Source organism: Kogia breviceps, chromosome 3 (assembly GCF_026419965.1).
Source record: "Kogia breviceps isolate mKogBre1 chromosome 3, mKogBre1 haplotype 1, whole genome shotgun sequence".
Taxonomy (NCBI): Eukaryota; Metazoa; Chordata; class Mammalia; order Artiodactyla; family Physeteridae; genus Kogia; species Kogia breviceps.
In genome coordinates this window covers 181,778,352-181,802,166 of record NC_081312.1, presented here as the reverse complement: position 1 = coordinate 181,802,166, position 23,815 = coordinate 181,778,352, and the positions used below count along the sequence as shown (strand labels likewise).

Below are 23,815 nucleotides of genomic sequence, written 5' to 3'. Positions count from 1 at the left end.
TGCTTTCCTAAGCTCTTTGATGCTTAAGCAGCAAACAGCAGAGCCACTTATCTAAACAGTAATCTCAGCCTGGGCTCTCTTAGCCCCCCTCCCTTCTCAGCCACTTCTCCCCAGAAACTAAAAACGAAATTGAGAAGAGGATCATTAAATCGCAGAATCCAGCTAAGGCAGGAGCTGAGGCCTCAGGCCCACATGGAATTGATGAGAATAACTGGTCCACACTATGATCTCCACCTCTGGTCATCCCATCTTTTGGGTGTTGGGAGTTGACAGACGATATTCACTGGAGTGCAGTTCACTGCCTTGATATGATTCAGCTTTTCTCGTAGCCTCTGTTTCGTTTGTTTTGTCTTGTTTCATTTTTGTTTTTATGTCTCCCTCCTCTGTTAAATAAAAAACCATCTGCCTCTATCTCCAGTTCAAATTCCCCAAAGAGAGAATCCAATTTGGTCTTCAGACCCTTTTTTTGGGGGGGGGTGCTTTCATGCAGGGCCATTTGATGGTCCTGCTGGCCCCAGGCAGGCTGCCCTGTCTCCCTGCAGTGACCTACTAGCAGGGCCCTCTACCTCAAAGTGAGTGGCGAGAATTTGGGCATACAGAGGCAAGCCTGGCCTGCCTGTATTGATGGAATGCTCTCAGCTGCAAGGAAGACAATATCCAATACAAGGAACCCAAACACTAGGGAGTTACTTTTCTCCCCTAACAAGAAGCCTGCAGGTGGTGGTCCTAGAGCTCAGAGGCCCTGTGACCCCCACTGAGGAGCAAGCTCTTCACATCTTTCCCTTGGCCAAGTGGCTGGCCAGTAGTTGCAGCTGCTCAATTCCCCCGATGGCCCCTAGGAGGAGTCTTTATGTCTCATTGACAAAACGGGGTCATGGTGCCACTTCGAGCTGCGAGAGAAGCCACCAAAGTGAGTAGCTGGCATTTGCAGTGTCTACAGGGGCAGGTGGATTCTGATGACAGAATAGACTAACACACTGTGTGGACAAGTGTCTGCTCTAACAAGAAAACCGGAACTTGCGACGCAGAGCTGTAAGTGCTGTAAGAATTTGCTAAGAGACTATTTTGGATAAGTTACATAACCTCGTTGAGGCTCAGATCCCTAAACTGAAAATGAGAATAATGCCTACATCACAGAGCTGTTGTAGAGCTCAGTATGAAATAATCTAGTACAAAGTCTCTGCTTCGATACCTGACGTCATAAATACACGTTTGTTTCATCCTCTCCATCCCTTACAGAGAAAATACACAGTAAATACTTGTTGACCAAACACAACAGCGTTCACCTGGAACGTGATCCTCTTGAATATTTTTGGATATTTGCTTTAAAAAAGTCAACTTGACATGCAAAATGAAAGTAAACATAAAAAATCCAAAGGCTGGCCTGGTAGGAATTACTTTAAAATGAAATCATGCTTCATCGTATTTACAAGAAAGCTCTGTAACTACACTTAAGTATCTAACACATTTCCCCCAGATCATGGGAGTATCCATTGTCAACCTCCCCCAGACCTGGAGCCTCTGAATCATCTCCCGCTCCTTCCTGCATCTGGCTCGTTGCCAAAGTGTTGGGGGGTTTGGGTTGTTGTTTCTTAATTTGCGTGTGTTTGGCTGGGTTTTTCCCTCCACTGTAGAGTCTCTGGGACAGTCTGTGGTCATTTCTCATCTGAAATAAGTCACACTAACTAGCACTTTGGCCTCCAGGCTCTGTCCCTTACAAGGCATTCAAAACACTGTAGTGAAATCCATTTCTCCCACCTGCATCTTTGACAGCATAATCGGTGGATGCTTCTGCAGTGGATTCAATTTATTCACATTTGATTTTAGGGCTCTTTATCAAAGTATCCTAATTATATCACCTCCCAGCTTCACTCACGGGTTCTTTCCCTGCCAATTATGCAAAAGACATTTGGTTTTCTTCTCACTGTTCCGATTTGTCATCAAAGGCTCCTGCTCTCTCTACCCAAGATCCAAGAATTCTTTTTATGCAAAATTCATCTCCAAACCCACAACCTCCAGGAAACTCATACCAGCAATGATGTGAAGTCACATCTGTCCCACTAAACAGGACCATTTGAACATTTGGTCTTTAACAGGGCAGAAAAACCAAAGGACAGTGATAAATCATTAGTTTTTATCACTGGAACTGTAAGTGCTTCTATGTTCTATGGGAGGCCTAGCCTCTTGGTAATTCTATACATCTATGTAGTGCTTGAAAATCTCTGAAATATTTTCTCTGGCACAACTTCCTACTATTTCACCTAATGTAATGCCCTCCAAGTCTATCCATGTTGCTGCAAATGGCAAATTTTAGTTCCTTTTTATGGCTGAGTAGTATTCTGTTGTATATATAATTTATACCACATCTTCGTTATCCATTCATCTGTTGATGGACACTTAGGTTGCTTCCATATCTTGGCAATGGTAACTAATGTTGTTATGAACATTGGGGTGCATGTGTCTTTTCACATTAGTGCTTTCTTTTTTTATTGAAGTCATTGATTTACAATATTATATTAGTTTCAGGTATACAACATAGCGATTCAATTTTTTATAGATTATACTCCATTTAAAGTTATTACAAAAGAATAGCTATATTCCCCGTGCTGTACAATATATCCTTGTAGCTTATTTATCTGATACACAGTAGCTCGTATCTCTTAATCCCCTACACCTTTCTCACCCTTTCCTCCCCTCCTCCCCCCCGCTGGTATCCCCTAGTTTGTTCTCTGTATCTGTGAGTCTGTTTCTGTCCTTCTTCTGTACGTTAGGCTATGCGGCTTAAACAACTCCAGTATCATATGCACTGGCTTCTAGCAAAGGTCGAATTGTTTCCTTGGTTGATGGCTGCATGATGTGCTGCCAGTAGGCAAGATTCTGGTTCCACTAAAGGGGGAAAACTGAGGCCAGTGAGGATGAGAGAACGTGGTTGGATCTACACCAACCCATTTCCACCACAGAGCAAACGACCGAAGTGCCCGCCCTGAGTGGACAAGAAGGCAAAACACACTAAGAATCTCTGTGGGTAAATGGTTGCGCCTAATGTAAAAGTATGACTTAAATCACTTTCTACAAATGTCTGTAAAAACATTCTCCAATTCAGAATTTTTACAAATTCAACCGGGCTGTAACCCTCAACAGGTTTTAACACTGAGGTTTACTCTATGCAAATCTTGTGAATATGTCGCTTCCTTGGCCATAAACAGGAATAGGAAGGGACAGGGCCCTGAATCTATCTACAGTTTCTTCTTTTTTTTTTTTTTTTTTTGTGGTACGCGGGCCTCTCACCGTTGTGGCCTCTCCCGTTGCGGAGCACAGGCTCCGGACGCGCAGGCTCAGCGGCCATGGCTCACGGGCCCAGCCGCTCCGCGGCACGTGGGATCCTCCCGGACCGGGGCACGAACCCGCGTCCCCTGCATCGGCAGGCGGACTCTCAACCACTGCGCCACCAGGGAAGCCCTACAGTTTCTTCTTAAAAGGATGGTACCATTTTTGCTCGGAGACACTATTTACAAATAAATAAAATGATACCTAGGTGGGGTTTTTTTGGCTTTGTTTTTGTCTTTATAAAATAAAATGGGGTGGGCCTTCCCGCGCTGCCACTGCAGGGGACCCGGGTTCAATTCGTGGTCGGGGAATTAAGATCCTGTGTGCCTCGCTACGCAGCCAAAATAAAAGGGTGTGTGTGTGTGTGTGTGTGTGTGTGTGTGTGTGTGTGTGTGTGTGTGTGTGTGTGTGTGTGTGTCTTGTCTTTAACCACTGCCTTCAACCGTGCTTTCAAATCTCCCTTTCCCCACCCTTAGTGACATCTTGGGCAGATTCCAGAGCTTTCAGTGATTGCAGGTATTAAAAAGTTCACTCCAGTCACATTCTGTTTGAATCTTTAATCTGTCCAATGCCAAGTCCACCCCACCCTTGGTTCAGGATCTCTCCACATGCCCGGTTCTGGCTCCTCCAGAGCCCGGGTGGTAGGGAAGAAGGGATTAGAGAAAAATGGTGTAACGTGTTTTACTTAATTGGTGCAGATATAATCTCCTCTTGCTTATCGACACCCGCTGGGTGACCAGTACCCAAATGTTGCTTCTCTCGTGGTGCTTTCACACAAATCCTTGGACGGCCCGTAAGTTTCCTGCCTAACTGACTTCTAATCTCTCCCAGCAGCTCCGCACCTGGTCATACACTCCGGCTCTTATTGCGAGGGTCCCTTTGGCTGATGGCTCCCCTCTTGGACAGGGTACCAGCAAGACGGCCCAAAGCCAGGAACCATTCCTAGTCTCTGCCTGACCCATGATTGCTCCAGCAAGCTTTTTGTTTCCAAATTACGCAGACAAGGAGCAAGGAGCAGTCTCTATCTTCATGTGTGTTCCCAAACTTCTGAGGAAATAGAACTGGCTTTCCCAGGAACTTTCTCACCAAGCTCTGACACAATAGGAGCGCCATTGTGAGCCCGTGAGTGTCTGCATCTTAGCAAGCTTGGGCGAGATGTACATCTTCCCTTCTTGCAGATCGACTGAGTGTGCATGGGAGGTTCCCAGGGAGCCCCACTGACTTGGCTTCAGGGGCTGATGAACCAGTGATGGTGTTAGCTTGTATAAAGACGCAAGGTCCTAGCAATGAGAAAGCATTTTTTCCTCCTTTACTGTTCAAATAGATTCCCTTCCTCTTCTTCCCTCACATATTTTACTTTTGAAAAAGTGGGAACAAGAATCATGTGCTCACATATGGTTCCTGGAAGAAATCTCTGTTCTTAGAAGAAACCAGTAAACTGTGTCTCTACTTCCCATCTTTAAGTTTTCATGAAAACCCATGGTAGGGATTTTACCATGGATTTCCATGATAAGAAAATGTTGCCTAAATGCCTCTGCAAGTAAACCATCAAAACGTGATGGGTTTGCATATGGGGAGAGATGAGGTGGAAGAGATATTCATTCATTGGTTCCCGCTGGGCCGGGCACTGTTGGGTGATTGGGCTACTGAGACCAGTCAATGGAGCAGGACTCTTCAGGAGCTGACAGTCACACGAGGGGATGGTTGCAGGCATAGAAGAAGATTAATTACTGCATTGGTCACAGAGACGTGAACAGAGGACCTTGGGAGCAGAGGACACTGTGCAACTCTCTGGTGTCTGGGAAGCTCGACGGGGAAGCAACATTTGACCTGTCATTCGTGATGGATGAGAGAAGGGAGGAGAGGCCAGTGAAATCTGGGTAAAGACCTGGTGCGTTTAGAGACTGGATGGGGTGTCCTAGTGGAAGCAGTATGCTGGTCCTGCGGAGGCGTGGGGAGGGTGAGACCAGGGGCAAAGGTGAGGCTGGTTTGTGGGCGGCCTTGAATGCTAACCTAAGGGGCTTTGGCTCAGCGCAGAAAGCAATGGGGCCTCACAAAGTTCTAAGTCAGGGGACTGATCGGGTTGCTGTAGAAGGATCATTTGAGTCGCACCGTTGAAAAGGATCTAAAGGGAGGTCGAGGCTGGAGGCAGGGAGTCGTCCCATCTGGGAGGCCCTTGTGGCCTTTGGGTTGCCGGCAGCTGATTCCCTATAGACCTTTCTTTGCTTCCCTGTACCCCACGAGCGTCCCTTTCTTACTCTACCCCTCCCCTCTTCCGCTCCCTTACCCACTCTCCCTACTTCCTTTACTCTTTTCCTTTCTCCTCCACCCTTCCTTCCTGGGAGGACTAGGAAACCCTAATCCTGGACGGGCTAGAATAGATCCTTTTGCCTCCTTCCGTACCTACGCTTCAAGTAAAAATTCCTGATGTGAACGTGCTTCTGGAATAGACAGTCTTCATTCATGAAAGAACTGATGAACTTTGGCACTCTACCATCCAGTGATGTGTTGGTGAACAAAGCCTGGGTATATTCACAGGTGGCAACAGGGTGTGCTTGCGAAATGACCCTGTTTACAGACTTAAGGCACCTTCTAGCTCATGCTATGGCATCATGTCTACGTCCTCTGGCAGTTTCCTTGGCAACCCCCTCACACCCTACTTCGTCCTACGAGGAGCCAGACAGCTGCGCCAACAGTGAAGTCCCACGATGCAGCTGGTCTGGCGGCACCACCTGCTAGTCTGAACAAGGAGGAAAACTTTTCAGCAGCAGCACAGCAATGGGAGGTGAAAATTGAGCTCACACTGACCCCAAGAAGTGCGTGTCAAACACACAATTGCAAAAGGTACAGCGCAGTCATAGCTTCCTCCACAATTAGAAATGGAGTCACTTTTTAAAAAATTGAGATCAAGTCAACCCGAGTGTGAAGCAGACCGGCTATCAGGAAGAGTTAACACCACGCAAAAGTAATGGGCGTTGTGAGTTTGTGAGCACAGAGCGGAACGTGCAAACGTTCGACTTGGCGGGAGTCTTTTTCAGACGTATCCTGATATATAGACAGTTATCCAGTTGATGATAAAGAATGTGTCAGTCTTTAAGATTTTCTTTTGGTCTTTGCTTTTCTGTAGTATATCATTTAGTTATTGCTGCATTAAACAAAACAAAACAAAACAAAACACTCCACAACTTAATGGCTTTAAACAATGACCATGGATTATCTCTCACACATCTCTGGGTCAGCTGGGCAGTTATGCTGAACTCAGTGGGGCTCGCTCATGTGTCCATGGTCAGTTAGCAGACTGACCAAGAACTGGAGAGCCCAGGAGGTCTGGGTTCACTCCAGGTCCAGCCCACAGGCTACCCTAGGCTTGTGCCTGTGGAGGGGAAGCATTCCACTGGGTAGAGTAGAGGATGCAAGCCTCCCTTTGGCCAGAGTTCATTAGTTCTCATATTAATAAATATGATGTATCCTAGATACACACCCTGTATCATCAGAATTTCTTTTTGCTGGAAGTAGAGGGATAGAGGAAGCAAAAGGGTATATACTCTATGTGCCTAAACCGCCACACCGTCACTTCTGCGAAATTTTGTTGTTCATCCCAGAATCAAGTGGTGGGGACATTGGTTCCATCTCCTGATGGGGGGAGCTGCCAACGACAGGAGTAGAGATCTGAGGCCATACTTTTGCAATGAATCTATCAATCTACCTCCTGGACAGTTATTCACATCCTTCTTACATCACCTCCATCTTATATTCACATTTTCCTCTCCCCCACAAGACTCCCCAACATTTCACCCAAATCACAGCATCAGCCTCAAAGTTCAGGATCTTATGATTTACAATAATACAATGTTATTCATACAACAACAGAATGTTATTCATACAACAGAATATTATTCAGTGTTAGAAGGGAAGAAAATTCTGATACGTGGTACAACACAGATGAACCTTGAGGACATTTTGCTAAGGGAAATAAGCTAGTCACAAAAAGACTGTATGATTCCATTTATACAAGGTACCTAGAGCAGTCAAATTCAGAGGGATAGAAAGTCGTCAGATCCACAGGTGGTTGGTTGCCAGGGGCTGGAGAGAGGGGTGAATGGGGAGTGGTTTAACGGTTATAGCTGCACTTTTGCAAGATGAAAAAGCTCTGGAGGTGGACTTGCACAACAGTGCAAACGTACTTAACACTACTGAACTGTACACTTAGAAATGGTCAAGATGGGAAATTTTATGGTATGTGTAATTTAGCGCAATTTTTTTTAAAAGCAAAAAGTTACCGTAGTTTAAATAAAACAAGACTAATTATACAACTATGATCTTACATCTATAATAAGAGATGAGTCAAGTAGGAGAGGAAATTTCCAGGAGCTTCTTTGAACACACTAGTAACCACTGTACAGTACTCTCTTCCCCAAAATAAACGTGGGATCTGAGATTCTAGAAGATACCACCTGCTTCCAGTCCCCCAAACTCTGGGATTAAACCAGAGGGAGAAGCAAAATTTTTTAGAAGCATAGTGAGTTTCTACGCATAACAATAGGATTTAAGGGTTTTCCAGTGTTGTCGGCAAACTCTGTCCTCCTTCAAATGATTAATGATGACACACGTTTGTATTATGTAATACCTCCATCCAGTACCAAAAAGTCATCTGGGCCAACTTCTTTGCATCCTGGGGAACAGATGGTCCCTATTTGTCATTGCTTTCCAGCGTTCGACTGGTTTTTGATACCCTCATTTTAATATTTCTCCAGGATTATTTGTTTTCTTATTCCTTTTGAGAGGTTCTCAGTCAAAATTTCTTGAGCATTCATATAAATAATACATGTCTGCTGACTCTGCTTTGTACTTAAAAAATATTTTAGAGAACCCTTCCAATAGGCTATAGCAACTGATGGGATAGATTTCCCCAGGTCAGGGTCCTGCTGATTATCCAGCCAGGTTACCCGCTCTTCACGCTCACAGGGCTGAGCAGCAGGAAATTCACTGATCTATATTTGCCTAAAGTTGGAAGCCAGAGGCCACATGTGACTTTCTGCCTCAGAAATCATTGCAATTGTGAAAGCATTATATTTCCTTCGTGGTTTGGCCCCATTTTGCACTTCTTACAGAACCTTTGCTGGCTCAACCTCAGTCAGTCATAAAAGTCTGGTGAACTTCGAAATAGCTCTGCAATTTGTGTCTTTAGATACTTCTATCTTACCGTATTTTAAGGGCACGGTCTTGCTTGTGGGGAAAAAAAGGAGCCCCCAAATGCTTCCAATGCCTTTTGCAAAAAAAAAAAAAAAAGGACCCGCACCAAAAATTTCAGGTGGTTTTAAAAAGTCTCTTTTTTCCTCTCTGAGCATTTCTGGTAACTATCTTTCCACTGCCTTTGTAAAGCCATGCAGGCTTCCCCTGACCTAGTGGGACCTTGAACTCTGCTCGTGAAAGGAGAACAAAGGAAGGGACCGGGGTGTACAGACTGCAACAGCAAATAAGAGTTTGGACTTCACCCGCGTTTTATTTGGCCATCCGCGGGGTGCCTCCTTCCCCTCCTGCGTTCACGGGGAGAGAAACGGGACCATCTGAGCCTAGAAGGTCACCCACTTTTGCTTGGAGGTCTAGGTCGTAACCTTCACTTGAGGACGCCAGGGTGGCCTCACTCACTGACACCGGCCAAGGCCCCAGCATCACGGACAAGTCCCATTTGCCCCAAGATGGCTGTGGTCTAAGCTGTCCAGCAAAAACAGGGGCAGTTCCACGTTTTTCTCTGTCAAGAGTTTTAGGGCTGCGAGTCTGGTTGGAACGGAGAGGCGGGAAGGCTGGAAGCACTCTGTTTTGACTCTGGCTTTGATTTTAGAGTATACTGCAAAGACAGAGACATATGAAATGGAACTTTTACAAAGCGTACGTGGTTGGGGATGCGGTGAAGGGCGGGGGTTAGGGTTCTGGAAATCAGTGGTCTTGGCACGCCTAGCCCTGAGTAAGAATTTCCTGCAAAGAGTTAAGTCTTCCCAATACGAAGAGATGTAGAATCGCGTTGCCTGTGCTCCCAAAACGAAGACTCAGGATTCGGGGTCTTCAGGTTGCGCCATTCAGAGGCGAGCGCAGGGCTCAGGCACCGGCCGGGATCCAGCACTACGCTCCTGCGCGCAGCGGCTCGCGACCACCCCTACTGCCCCCCGCCCCGCCCCGCCCTGCCCTCTCCCTACCCCGGGCCACGGGGGCGCGCGGACCGCCCTCCACCCAACCCGGGCCACAGGGGGCGGGCCCAGGGGCGGGGCGGAGCCAGGAGAGGAGGGGCGGGGCGAGGCGAGGAGGGGCGGGGGCAGGCGGGGCGGGGCGGGGCGGGGCGGGGCGGGCACGCCTGCGGCTCCGGCTCGGAGGAGACGGCGGGCGGCGCTAGAGGGAGCTGCTCGCCGCGCCGCCTCCGCCGCGCCGGCCCCCAGCGCCAGCTGCCCGGAGCGCCGCCCCAGCCCGCGCCGCCGCGATGGCGGAGGACAGCGAGTCCGCGGCCAGCCAGCAGAGCCTGGAGCTGGACGACCAGGACACCTGCGGGATCGACGGGGACAATGAGGAGGAGACGGAGCACGCCAAGGGGTAGGCGCGCCCGGGGCTCCTCGCGGGCGCCGGCTCCGGGGTGCGGCGGCCGCACCGCTGAGCGGCGGGCGGCCCCCCGCGTGGCTTTCGCGGGGCTCACGGGCGGCGGGAGGTCCGGGGGGCGCGTCTCGCTCGCAGAGCCGCGCGGCGGAAGCGAGGCCCTGGGTGGGCGGGGAGGCGCGGGGACCCGCCACGCCGCTGTCATCTGCCGCGCGGCTCGCCGGCCCTCGCGCGTCCCCGTCCCGGCAGGCGAGACTCGGTGGCACCGAGGGGGGCGCGGCGCCCTTCCCTTTGTGGCGGCCCGGCCGGTGGGAAGTGGTCCTCCTCTCTCCGCTCCTTGTCATCCTCTCCTGAAGTCCTCCCACCCCTCCCCCAGCCGCCACCACCACCGGGAGAAAAGAGCCGCTGATGGCGGGGAGCGGCTTGAGATTCGCCCCTGCTCGTTTCGGCGCCGCTGGCGGGGAGCTGCGGAAAGTTGTGCCGCCCCGGCCGCCCCGCCCCGCTCCGGGCCGGGCCGGGGGCGCCGGGGGTCCCGGCTAGGCTCCTGGGGACGCGCAGGTTCGCCGCCGCCGAGCGGGTCCGCATCTCTAGAAGTGGGTCAGCATCTCTAGAAGCGGGTCCGACCTTGATTTCAGCTCAGTCTTGGGGAGCAGCTCCCGCCGACCGGACCCGATCCTGCTTGCTGGTTGATGTCCAGAGCCATGCGTTTTAACACCTGATCAGGTTTCTTCCTCCTTTAACTGGCTCATTTTCTCCCTCGCAGACTTGATTTGCTCTCCGGTTGGAGAAAAGATTGCTTCCGGTGGGGGGGTGGGTATTGAAGTTCTGTTTTTGTAGGTAGAGGAGGTCATTTTCAATGCTGCCTGGGGTTTACGTTACCCGTTTACCCAGTTGAATGCGAGCTATGAGCTGGCACCGAGCACTCATCCCCTTAGAAGTGAGATTTTACAAACCGTGGTGACCGGGGAAGAAGTGGGTCAGCTTAAAAACATGATAGGGAGGCCGTAGTCACAGATGGCTTATTTATTCAGTTCATGGAGAGGATTCTTTAGATGATTGATGATTTAAAGTGTAAAGTATTTGCATTCTATTTAACGTCTGCTTGAAGATTTGTTTAAGAAAGGAACTTTGAGCTTTAATGTGTTATGAAATATTAAAAGATCAAGAAAAAGAAAAGCTGACTAAATGTATCTTTCATTGGCATGAATATTTTTCAGTGGCAGCTGCAAGTACAGAATGTTATCAGTCTGGTCTAGAATGTTTTTTTTAAAGAGAGGAAAGGAAATTCTGCAGACATCTGAGCTTGACTTCTTGTTTGTGCAGTGATAGAAATTTGTCTGTGATAGATAGCTAAATATAGATATGTTATTGAAACAATGGCCCTGGTGCCAGAAATGGGCCCAGATGCAAATATGATGCATTACCCAAAAAACTTTAGCTCCTATCTTTCTGGCAAGGCCCTGGATGTCTGCCTTCTCCACTGTAATGTCTGTTTGTTGTTCTGCATCCTTTGGAAGGTTTGATTATGTACTTCTTTGCTTATACAGTCAAGAATGTCCATGGTACAGAGAATTACTCATCCGTGTACCCATTGATCAGGACCTGCCCCCGGGAACCTTGCAGGAGGCTGTGCGAAGTTCCCAGATTAGCACCCAGAAGCATCTCCATGCCTTCTTCAGACATTTTCAGTTTTGTACATCGGCACATTAATTACACGTTAGCACAGTTACTCAAAATTAGAGCTGCTCAATGGGCTGAAAGGTTTCCACCAAGAACAGATAACATGATTTCAGCTTCTAGAAGGAAGAAATGGTTGTAATGGGTTTATTGTAGTCTATTAAAATGTAAGGAGATTAGTGAAAATCCAAGTTGCTGTGCTAGTTGGACTGCTTTTCTGGATTTGACTTCACATGCTGTGTGCCAAATTTGGGGGAGTAATTGTGTTTTATTTGGCTCGGGTACTGATGATATGGCTCAGTGGAAAGCTAGATTTTTTTTCTTAAGTAGCTCAAGTTTGTAAATGTTAAAATTTAAAAGACTCCTCTTTTTGACACCTGGCCTCTTCATTCCACCAGTTTAATCAGGTGACAAATAATGAGGCTTTGGAGGAATGGGTATGTACATGCTTTACCTTTTAAAGGTGAGTTATCACTTTGAGGCCACTAGGTATGGGTCGGTGCACAAAGCAGTCATTTACTAAATAGTACCCTTGTGGCCTATAAGAATTAATTCACCCACACTATTGAGTATAATGTATTTACTGGTTCTCTTTGACATACTAAAACTAGAGCCTCAGGGAAAAGGAAATTACCAAATTGACTCTTTTGTCCGCACGATGTAAATACTACTGTGTATCCTTTTCTTCCATTTTTATAGAATTTTTTTAATGAATTAAAACAGGTATTTCATTTTGTGGATAATGCCAGAAGTCCATAAATGAAATATGACTTTTGTTCAGTTAAAAGCAACGGATGACATATTATAAAATACTTGCATCTCACTCTCTCTGTATCTTATTTTTTGTGGAAAATGTGCTCTTCGTTTAACTTCTTGGCCCACCCAAGTATGGAAGTGGCACAGCACTACCCAGATTTCATGAATTCCAGAAATCATGGGGGAGGCAGGGATTGTCCGTTTTAATTAGCAAGACTAAATTCAAAAAAGTGTAGCTTTATTATCTTCAAACGATATGCAGCAATTAGAAGTAGACCAACAGAGGATTACCGAGAAACATGCTTTAAATATTGCTTGAGCACATGATTTACAGTTAGGGGAAGTGTGCCTTTGTAAAGCGTTTGAGGGAACTTGAAAAGTTTAAAGCATATTAAAAGTTCTAAGGTAGGACTGGCGGTCCAGTGGTTAGAATTCTGCACTTCTACTGCAGGGGACACCGGTTCGATCCCTAGTCAGGGAACTAAGATCCTGCCTGCTGCGCCGCGTGCCCCCCCCGCCCCCCGCAAAATGTTCTAAGGTAATCTGTCTACATAGGTAAGAATTACCTTCACCTATCTTCTTCTCCTTGCCCCGTTGATCTGCATCTTCTCCGTTTGTAAAATAGAGTGGGTCCTGGTGCTTATCTCTTAGCCTGCCTACCCCGCGTTACGCAGAGTTACTGCCCCGTGGTGGAAACAGGAGCACACAGTTGGCCCTACATGAAATTCGCATTCACGTTGGCAAATCTCTCTCCTTGCTTTACCAACACTGGCTTGCAAAATGCATAGTTCCTGGATGAACTGATGTGTTTCATCTCCTTTGCACGCAGGGAGCCTTTCCCTCATTATTCACTGAGGTGAATAGAGGCAGCTGCCAAGAATAGTTACATAGGGAGTAAAATAAGCATATACGAAGATGCCTATGTTGGCAGATAAATGACCAAAGTATTCCCTGGGGTAGATCTGAAATAGTTTTGGTATTTGAGGGGCGTTCCCAGACATTTTAAATACGTTATGTTTTCTTAGAAAAATTAAAGATCAGATATTTGGGAAAGATTAAAATTAAAACTTTGGAATTCTTTTAACAGAGACCCTAACCTCTCTTTTCTTACCCCCAATTTAAAGAGGAAAAATGGAAGTTATTCTGTGCGCACTGTGTTGTTAGTTCTGATTTTATCTGTTGCTGAGATGGGTGGGTGGGAACTTCTCCTTAGTCAACTGCACAGTCTGTGGGAAGATGCAAAAAATTACTTCAGCTCATCTCCAGAGATTTCTCTCTCCTGTCGTGGAAAACTTAAGGGCTGATTCAAAGCTGCTCCTCTGAAATGTGATCTGTTATCAATAGCATAAATCTAAATGGAAAGGTGAGCTAACAGCCCTTTGCCCAAGCAACCTCCCAGTTGAGGGAATGACATTTAAAAGTATCAAGTGTCGGTTCAGGCTTAACATCTGAAAGGGTGACATCACCCTGAGGCCCAGAACAAACTTCTTGCAGAGCCTGGCTAAACTCTAGAAAGTCTCCAAGTGTAGGACACCTACTGTGCCATCTTGAAATTGTTTATTAACCTGAGTGTACACAGTAGGTATTTACGAGTTCAAGTTAGTTACTGGGTTAACCCTGGGGTTGGAACCAGGTTCTGTACCAAGTTCAAGAAAGAGGTTGGTTGGTTGGTTGGTTTGTGGTTACTCCCATTGCAAATATGTAAATGACTTTTACTCATTGTCTTCTAAAATACGCCTCTTAAAAATGCAAACAGTAAAGTATATGGAGAGTAAAAGCCCCCATCATCTCATTTCTAAGAGCTACCACTATTGACAGTGTAGTCAAGTCACACTTATTTATATTTATATACATATAAATACACCTACACATACATTTACATAAATAAGATCGTACTTTATACTTTATACACAGACGCTTTTGTTATCTATTACTTTCCACTGACAACTAGCATTTATATTTATCTGTTTATATGTATATATAAATGTATATGTAACATAAATAGGATCATACTTTACATAGACTCCTATTACCTTGTATTTTGCACTGACTGTGAGTGTTGTCTGCTGGACCTTTCTGCGGTGATGGAAATGTCCAATACAGAGGTCACTGGCCACTTGTGACCAGGGTGACTTAGGAGACGACTTTTAAATTTTGTTCATTTTTAATTCATTTAAATTTAATAGCCCCATGTGGGTCATGGCCATTGTTGGACGGCTCAGATCAGATCCTTCCTTCGAATTTTGTAAGCCTTCTCGGTACTCAAGATATTTCCTTATTCTTTTCGTGTGTTTTGCAGAATATGGTCAGGTTTCCATTCTTCCTTTTCTTTTTTCTCCTTCTAGTGGTTTAGGAGCTCTGTATCCTATTTTTCTTCTTTTAGGAATTATCATTAAATTTCAAGCAAGCTTGCTTTTTTTTCTGTATTTCTCTATTAATGGCAAAAATTAACCAATGTCCAAAATATTCTGTGTACTACCAAACAAGACAAACCATGTAGGATGTTTGGATTTCTCCTTCCTTTACATTTCCTAGATTTTGTTGAAATAATCTGAAATTTCAATTCCATGTGGCTACTTTTATTTTTGCCCTTATATCATATTAAAGCTTTTTTCTTAACTATTAACGTTACAGTCACATCCATAGTATCAAAAACTTCTTAAACTTTCCTGACTGCATTACTGTTTTCACTACTTACCACTATTTCTTATAAATGACACCCTCACCTTTTCTTCTTTGATTATTTTCTCCCTTAATTTTTTTATTAGAGTAGGTGGACGATATATTTTCTAACTTCTTATATGTCTGAAGATGCCTTTTTTTGCTCTCACGCACGAACCAGAGTCTGGGTGTAAGTGTAATTCTGTGATAATTGTTTTCCTTCAAACTCCAGAAACACTGTTTTATTATCTTCTAGCATTTAGTGGAACAGATGTTTCTCTGCCAATCTGCTTCTCTTTCTTTTATGGGTAGCCGTCTTTGTTTTGACTTGTTTTTAGTCTAGAGGCTGGTAGGATTTTTCTCCCAATTTTCCTAAAACCCAAGTGTTTCCACATCCTTTAACCTTCCAGGGTCACTTTTTTCTTTAATATCTAACAAAATGGCTCAAGCTCATACGTATTTGTGGCGGTCTCGTGGGGACCGAGGTTTTCGTGGTCCTCCCGCACGTCCATGTGGCCCCAGCTGCCCCATCACTAGCTCCTCATGCTTTGGGTCCTATAGCATTTCTCCCGAGACCTTTGACCCTGGTGGAATCCAGTCAGCTCTCTTTCATCCCCCTCCCCCGGCAGGAACCACTGATACGGGGCTGTCCTGCACAGCACTTTCTGAAGCTTTTGTGAATCGAGAGGGCAGGGGTTTGATTATAGCCTAGGGCAGAAAACAACTTCAAGTTCAATGTCAGACATCATAGTTCACCAAAGGGATTTACTGGCGTCCATCCTGCGCCCCCCATAGGCCACGGCCCCCCTCAGTGTCCCTCTGAGAGTGGCCTCTTAATCCTCTCACCTCTACCTCTTCTCCAAGTTCAGGGTCCGGCTCCAGTGTCCTTTCTTTCATGACACCTTCTCTGGTCATTAGAACTGAGGGTGACAACCCCTGGCGAAGGCCCTGGGACCCTCACTGAGTGTACCCTTCACGTGTGCCTTTAACCAGTCTCTCTGCCCCCCAGCCGCCTTCTCAGGCAGACCCTTGTTTTATGGGAAGGAAGCTCTGGCTCGCAGGTAAGTGACTTCTCCAGGGTCACATGGTGCATTGTAGGTGGGAACAGAGTTTTTTTTTCTTTTTTTTTTTCTTTTTTTGGCCTTACCACGCAGCTTGTGGGATCTTAGTTCTCCAACCAGGGATGGAACCCACGCCCTCAGCAGTGAAAGCGCTGAGCCCTAACCACTGGACCTCCAGGGAACTCCCGGCGTCTCTTGTTTAACATGTATGTATAACATCTACACACTGGCTCACATAAAAGATTTTATTTGACACATACAATTGGTTGTGTCTTGAAATAAAGCGTGGCTGAACTTCATTAGAATTGAGGACCAAGCAGGTCAGGAAGGCGGGTCTGTCTGTCTGTCTAGCCTTCCCTCCATCAGTCTGCTGCCAGCAGGCTGGGTCCAGGCGGGGGTGGCAGAGAGCGTGAGCCAGCAGCCGGAAGGGCTTGTCACGTGATACAACATGGCCATTTAGGGCCAGGCCTTCAGGGAGGTCTGGAATCACAGTAGTTTCCAGAGAAGGAGGTAATAAACAAGGCTGGCAGCTCAAAACACGCCTACAGAGCACGAGACATGTGTCTACCTGTCTGCTCACACAGACCCCAGTCCTTGTAATACCTGGGAGTTGCACACACAGGCAGCTTCACAAAGGCCTCTTGAGTGGATTCCAGTGGTTCCGCATCTTCACTGACAGGCTGACTTCTAACTTAAAAGACGTTCGCCTGTGTGCATTAGGAAGACGTGCAGGATATCCTTTTGCTAATTCTGCTCTTGAAGGATGTGGACCGTGGCATCCTTAGTGGCGCTCTTTGCTGTATAGGACCCCGCATGGGAAAATATGATGGCCCCTCTTTTGAACTCCTCCTGCTATGGGCTTCTTGCCTTGCGTATACATTTTTTTTTTTTCCTCACTGAATCATTGTAATAACAGGTGAGGAGGCTGAGGCCTCTCCTGGTTTAAATAACTTGCCCGGGCCACATCTTCGATTCAGATTTAGGTCTTGGGGCCTCTCGCTGTCTGACCGCCCGACCCCTGCCTGTTCACGGACTGCATGGTCTAGTGGACTCTCAATACAGAGCAGTTTGTTTGATAATGTTTCAAGTTCATCTCCCCATATGTTGTAGATTACCAGCTTCAGCGCCTCTGGAGCCAAGATTCACCAGCGTAATGGGCATACGTTCGGGTTGGCCAGAAAGTTCGTTCGGGTTTTCCGTAAGATGTGATGGAAAAACCCACATGAACTTTTTGGCCAACCCAATAAATGTCAGTGAATTTAAAAGGAAATAAATGCATACATTTCTTTGTTTTAAAAGACATCGCACCTCGATTGTAGAAGACCCTTTTGGAGTTCGTCTTTTGGTCTCGTCAAAGGACTGCGTCTGATGATAGCATCAGTAGTTGCAAGAAGATCCTTTTTCGTCTAGGCTTCTTTCCTGGCTGTCTCTGCTCCTTTCTGGTTCGAGTTCCGTGTAGCCCACAGTAGCCTGTCACACACCAGCATCCTTTCCCTCCCGCACTGCTGTCATTCACGCCTCCACCAAGTCAGATTCTTGTAAGAAGCAACATGGGCTTAGGAATCTGGTTACTGAGCACCTCTGGGTGGTAGCACTGCCGGAGGAAGCCGCGTCAGCCCCCCGGTACCCGGTAATCCAGCTCCACGGCCCGGCCTGTGCAGCGCCCGCCACGGGTAGCGCTTCTGGGCGACGCTTTGAGTTCCTCTCAGTTGGTGGCCCGTCACGGGAGAGAACCCAGCACACGGTCACCCGGTGCGGGCCCCAAGCTGAGCTGGGCTTTACCTTTGCAAGTTCTGTTTTGTAAGCACATTGCACTTCTGTTGCTGGCTTGAACACACACGCCAGGGGAATATGGGCTCCTCTATTCTGTGTTCACTCCATGGTCAAGTTCATGTACTACTTTCCCAGAGAAAGATGGCGGGCGACTCAGTGACTATGATACTTTCGCACCATTTCTTCATTTAGTATTTGGCGGTGGGGTAGATACTTGCTCTTTACTGCCCTTGGGTATTTATTAACACTTTAAAGAAATCGAAGAAAGAGTCCCTGAAAGCAGAGTTCCTTTTTTTTTTTTTTTTTTTTTGCGGTACGCGGGCCTCTCACTGTTGCGGCCTCTCCCGTTGCGGAGCGCAGGCTCCGGACGCGCAGGCCCAGCGGCCGTGGCTCACGGGCCCAGCTGCTCCGCGGCACGTGGGATCTTCCCGGACCGGGGCACGAACCCGCGTCCCCTGCATCGGCAGGCGGACTCTCAACCACTGCGCCACCAGGGAAGCCCCAGAGTTCCTTTTTTATTTTTCCAGTTGAAGTTTTTAAATAAACCCTTTTTGCAAAAACACGTCATTTCTAAAATGGAACGTTAGAATGTATCACCAAGCAAAAAGACGATGATTTCGCATATTCGTTTACACATTTTCTGATTCGTATATATTTACAAAAATGCAAATATACTGCTCCTCTGGTACTGGAAATTCCTGTTTGTCACTCCATGTGCCAGGACCATCCTTCCAGGGTGTTACAGAGCCTTCTCCGGAGTCACGGGAACTGGCTGGCTGGTCCATCATATGACTCTGTGGGGATAAGAGAATATCCTCGTCTGTTCAGTCCTGTTCTTGGGTCCCAGTGGCCCCTCCTTTCAAAGGAGCAGGGCCAGGGGGGTGCTTGTTTGAGATGGTAAGTCCCCTTGGACCAGGTGAGCCCGGCACACATCCCAGGGGTCCTAGGGATGGCCGAGAGCAGGGGAGGGGATTCTGGATCTTCTTCCGGCAGAACCTCCCCACTGAGGGAAGCGAGACTCCCCTGTGAGAGCGACGTGGGCTTCTGTGTCCCACGCTGCTGTTATTTTGGGACTCGACCCGCACAGCTCGACCTGTACACTAACTAATAGAACGTCTGTATATTACCTTTGGTTTTGTAGGCACCTTCTTTTCTTAATTATTATTTTTTGAATCGGTAGCATGAGCATACGGTACAAACTTCAAAAGGCACACGGAGGGTATCCAGTGACAAGGAAGTCTCATTCTGCTAGCCCTGAGTTTCCCTCCCTGTGAGCGGCTCCTGGTGCAAGTTCGTGGCACCCCCTCCTGGCGGCATTCTGTACGTGTACAAGGATGAGGGGCAGGTGCGCGCGCGCGTGGGTGTGCTCACGCGTGCCCGGACATTCACCAGCAGTGGGAGTGTGACCTTCCATTGCTGCACCTTGATTTTTCACCTAACGGTGTATCTTGGAAACCCTTGCGTATATATTCTCTATCAAAACCCATAGACCACCCTCATTATTTATTTATTTTTTTATTTTTTGGGGCCGCGCTGCACAGCTTGTGGGATCTTAGTTCCCTGACCAGGGATTGAACCCGGGCTCTCGGCGGTGAAGGTGTGGAGCCCTAACCACTGGACCGCCGGGAATTCCCCCAACCTCAGTTTTTAAAAGGCCGCAGGCCATTGTTGAATGGATGTCCCATTTCTCATTTAATCTGTCCCCTGTTCATAGATCATGAGACTGTTTCCAATCTTTCGTGCTAACAAACGGCACTGAAATGAGTATCCTAGGATGTATAGCACTTCTCCAGAATATTCCTTCATAAATATTTTAAAAATCTTTCCAGATAACAAGTTTTAAGGAGGCGGTGTGGCGTGTGGAAATGACTATTAAACCAGGAATCAAGAAACTCCTGTCACTCACCCTCGGTTGGACGTTGCAGTACCGGTTAGGGCGCCTCTCTGGGTAGCAGTGTCTCGTCGGGAAATTGAAGCATTTGCCTCTCAAAGTGTTAGGATCCAACAGGGATTGAACAAGTACACACGTGGTCCTGGGCCTGGTCCCTACCCTCAGGGGTAAGGACCACAGACCTCGTGCCACGGGTGCTGCCAGGCCCCCAGAGCTCCTCGGATTGACTTTCTGCTTCCATAGCCCAAAGGTCAGGGGGCAAGGTGAATGTAGGCAGGAGAGAGATGGCTGTCCTGCCCGTCTCCGGGCTTGTCCCACTTTTCAGCTGTACTTCTAGGCACTGCCAGATGTTCTTTCTCTATTAGACACTTTCTCTGAGCCCTGGGGTGTTTCTGTGCTTTTTACATTTATTTTATTTTCTTTTCTTAATTTATCTTAATGAAGTATAGTTGATTTACAATGTTGTTTTAATTTGTGCTGTATGGCAAAGTTATACATATACATATTCTTTTTCATATTCTTTTCCATTGTGGTTTGTCACAGGATATTGAATATATTTCCCTGTGCTCTACAGTAGGACCGTGTTGATGCATTCTGTATATAATAGTTTGCATATGCTTGTGCTTTAAACAAATGTCCTTGTCTCTTTCCCCTGCCACCGCAAAGTGGACCATGACCTCTGGGTCCCTTCTGGATCTGGGAGGTCCTGTCCTTTGTGTTTGAGAGCTCCAAGTTCACCTTTGTGATTCCTGGAGAAGGGAGACACCTGTGCGACCTCTGCTTGGCCTCTGACCCTTGACTGTCCACTGATGTCATGTTTCCTCTGCATCCCGTTTCTGGACTTTGTACTTGGTCTCCTATCCCAGACTCATCACTCAGCTCTTGCACTCGAGGTCGAGCTGGTGTTTTCTCTGTTCCAGTGTTTCTACCCTTCGGAGCCATCAGTCCCTGGAATCCCTCCAGGCTAGATGGGATTAGACCACATCACCTTCTTGCTGTTGGTGCCTCCCGGCCCCTCCTTGCAGATTTAACCGCCTGAGACAGCGATTTGCCTTCCCCTCCGGGCATGTCTTGCCCCTTACTTCACCAGATCTTTCTAGGGGGGAGGGGAAGCCTACTATTTTGCCACACTCTAACCACAAGGATTTCATCAAAATATGGAAAGTTTATTTAATGAAAGAATTGAGTAGGTCCGTGGGCAGCATCGGAATATACAAAAGAGAGAGTAAAAAATGGGTATTGGATCTAGCAAGGGAATTCACAAATAGGAGTATCATTTGAAAAGCACATGGAATTGTGAACTTTGCTGACACATTAATCTTATTATCAATAACAGCGTTAATACAATATTGAAATGAATCTCAGCCAGAAAAAAAAATTTTTTTGACTTGTTAATCATCTTCCTTTGGTAAACTCTGAAAGGCCCCCAAATGAGAAAAGTCATAGAAGTAGGACCTAGTGTGTATGGGCTATTCTTCTATCAGAAAAACATTTGTGAGTGTGAGTAAGAAAAGGCTGTAGGAAATAGGGTAGTTTTTCACTAATCTAGACTGTCCTGAAGGTTATACTCTGCCAACAAGCTCAACCTTTTGAGAAAACTTGATTTTTCTGCTTGTTTTGTTCACCATTTTATCTTTTGGAACAGTTTTACCTAAGATGCAAGGAAGTAAGCCTTTAAGAAATTTGCTTGTGGGGGCTTCCCTGGTGGTGCAGTGGTTGAGAGTCCGCCTGCCGATGCAGGGGACGCGGGTTCGTGCCCCGGTCCGGGAGGATCCCACGTGCCGCGGAGCGGCTGGGCCCGTGAGCCGTGGCCGCTGAGCCTGCGCGTCCGGAGCCTGTGCTCCGCAGCGGGAGAGGCCACAGCAGTGAGAGGCCCGCGTACCGCAAAAAACAAAAAATTGTCCAGCTATTCCACAAGCAAGTTTCTTTTTTTTCAGTAGATGTTTCCATATATATATATATATATATATATATATATTTATTTATTTATTTATGGCTGTGTTGGGTCTTCGTTTCTGTGCGAGGGCTTTCTCTAGTTGGGGTGCGCAGGCCTCTCACTATCGCGGCCTCTCTTGTTGCGGAGCGCAGGCTCCGGACGCGCCGGCTCAGCGGCCACGGCTCACGGGCCCAGCCGCTCCGCGGCACGTGGGATCCTCCCGGACCGGGGCACGAACCCGCGTCCCCTGCATCGGCAGGCGGATTCTCAACCACTGCGCCACCAGGAAAGCCCTGGACAATTTGAATGTAGTTTTTCAGTTACATGTAGTGACCTTAAAGATATCCAGACAATTTTTAGGGGCATTTTACATATTTCTTCCTTTATTCTGATCTTGGATAATCTGCAAAGACAGGTCTTACTTCACAAACTAAATTTCATGCTAGACTAGTTTCTGGCCAATGAGTATTGATACAATTTTATGATGACTTAACATTAACTCTTATTAGAATTGGGTTTTTATGGGAAGTAGGCGCCAAATGTGTTGAATAATAATGAAATACTTGTGGAAAGAGAAGGCTGATGTGGAAAGAGAGGCTAAAGAGAATGTATTTTCCCACATGTAGATTATAGTAAGAGCGAAAAGAACTAAAACCTTGGAAACAGCCCAGTGTCTAAAAAAGGGGAATTGGTTAGCAAACGCTAGACCAGAAGCTAGCAAAGGGAATCAATCATCCAGGTCCTGCTCCAGCTGGGCCCGGATTGTTCAGGGCTTACTGGTCAGCCAGTGCCGGGAGCCAGCCACCCTCTGCCGCTGACACCCGTGGAAATATTGGAATTGTTGGCTGGTCCTACCATGACCTCTTCCCAATGCTCCAGCCTCAGTAGCTACGCTGCCTGCCTCCTTGGCTGACCTTTATCATGATAAGGATCACTGTCAGGTTTCCGCCCCTCACTCATCATAAACTCCTAGGGCAGCTTTGAGCTCGGCGCCCTCCAAGGGCTTCTCAGTGACGGACTGCTTTGACCAGAGATGATGTGGCTTTAAAGAACTTCTGACAGGTGTTTCCTCCCTCAGCCCCAGGAGGGGAAGGAAGGTGCAGAGCCAGGGATGAAACTCCCGCGTTGAAGAGGTGGCTGAACTCCTGCTGGAGGTGAGGCCGTGACAAAGCCAGGTGATGACAGAGGCAAGGTTAGCTTCTTGCTCTGGACTGTGCATCTCGCTTGTGCAGGAAGCGGGTGAAGAAGGCGTGTCTGGAGTCGCACACATGAGCCATTGACAAAACAGACTCACTCGTGGGCCTTCAAGAACCTGAACCAGGGGCTTCCCTGGTGGCGCAGCGGTTGAGAGTCCGCCTGCCGATGCAGGGGACGCGGGTTCGTGCCCCGGTCCGGGAGGATCCCACGTGCCGCGGAGCGGCTGGGCCCGTGAGCCGTGGCTGCTGCGCCTGCGCGTCCGGAGCCTGTGCTCCGCAGCGGGAGAGGCCGCAACGGTGAGAGGCCCGCGTACCGCGAAAAACAACAATAACAACAAAAAAAGAACCTGAACTACAGATAAAATCCGTTCTTGAGCTGGGCGGCCGGGTGACCAGCTTGTATCAGAGGGATGCCCGCTCCAGCAGGAGAGCAGCCTGTGCCAGTGCCTGGGAGAGTGTGAGTCGGCCTCAGCCCACCTGCCCCGCAGCTGTGGCTGTGAGTTCTCTTCTGTCGCCTGGGCACCGTGATGCTCCTTTGGGTCACCTTTTCCATGAACTGCGCCCAAGCCGCCTCGTGTCTTTCCTCTCCTGGGTAGTGCATTTCCCTCTAAATAAAATGATTGGGTATCCCAAACAGAACACACCTACACACCTACACACACACACACACACACACACACGCACAAGATCTGTTACCATTCAATAAAAGACAACTGGGCTAATAAAAAGTGTTCACCAAGGAAGAGGTCATTCTCCAAAGAAGACCTCAAAGATTGCCAATAAATATCTAAACAGATGTTCATCCAGTGGAAACGCATAAACAAGAGACGATATACTGTAGTAATTACCTGAATCCTGGAGCCTGATTGGCTGATTTGAGTCCTTGGCTCTGCCGTTATTTAGCTGTGATTTTCAGCAAGTCACTTAACCTCTATGTCTTGCCGTTTGCTCTTCT

General features: G+C 47.4%; 1 protein-coding gene across 3 annotated transcripts in view; it reads left to right on the top strand.

Annotated features, from left to right (window-relative positions):
* The first annotated feature begins 9,672 nt into the window (after positions 1-9,672).
* NMT2 (N-myristoyltransferase 2) overlaps positions 9,673-23,815 on the top strand; it is a 59,073-nt gene continuing 44,930 nt past the window's right edge. The window contains exon 1 of one of the 3 annotated variants that reach the window (XM_059059189.2): positions 9,673-9,909. In XM_059059189.2, the coding sequence (XP_058915172.1) occupies positions 9,800-9,909 (110 nt within the window). In that variant the 5' untranslated portion in view covers positions 9,673-9,799. The remainder of the gene's footprint in view (positions 9,910-23,815) is intronic. The other 2 variants (XM_067030483.1, XR_010839905.1) reach the window with 2 other exon arrangements.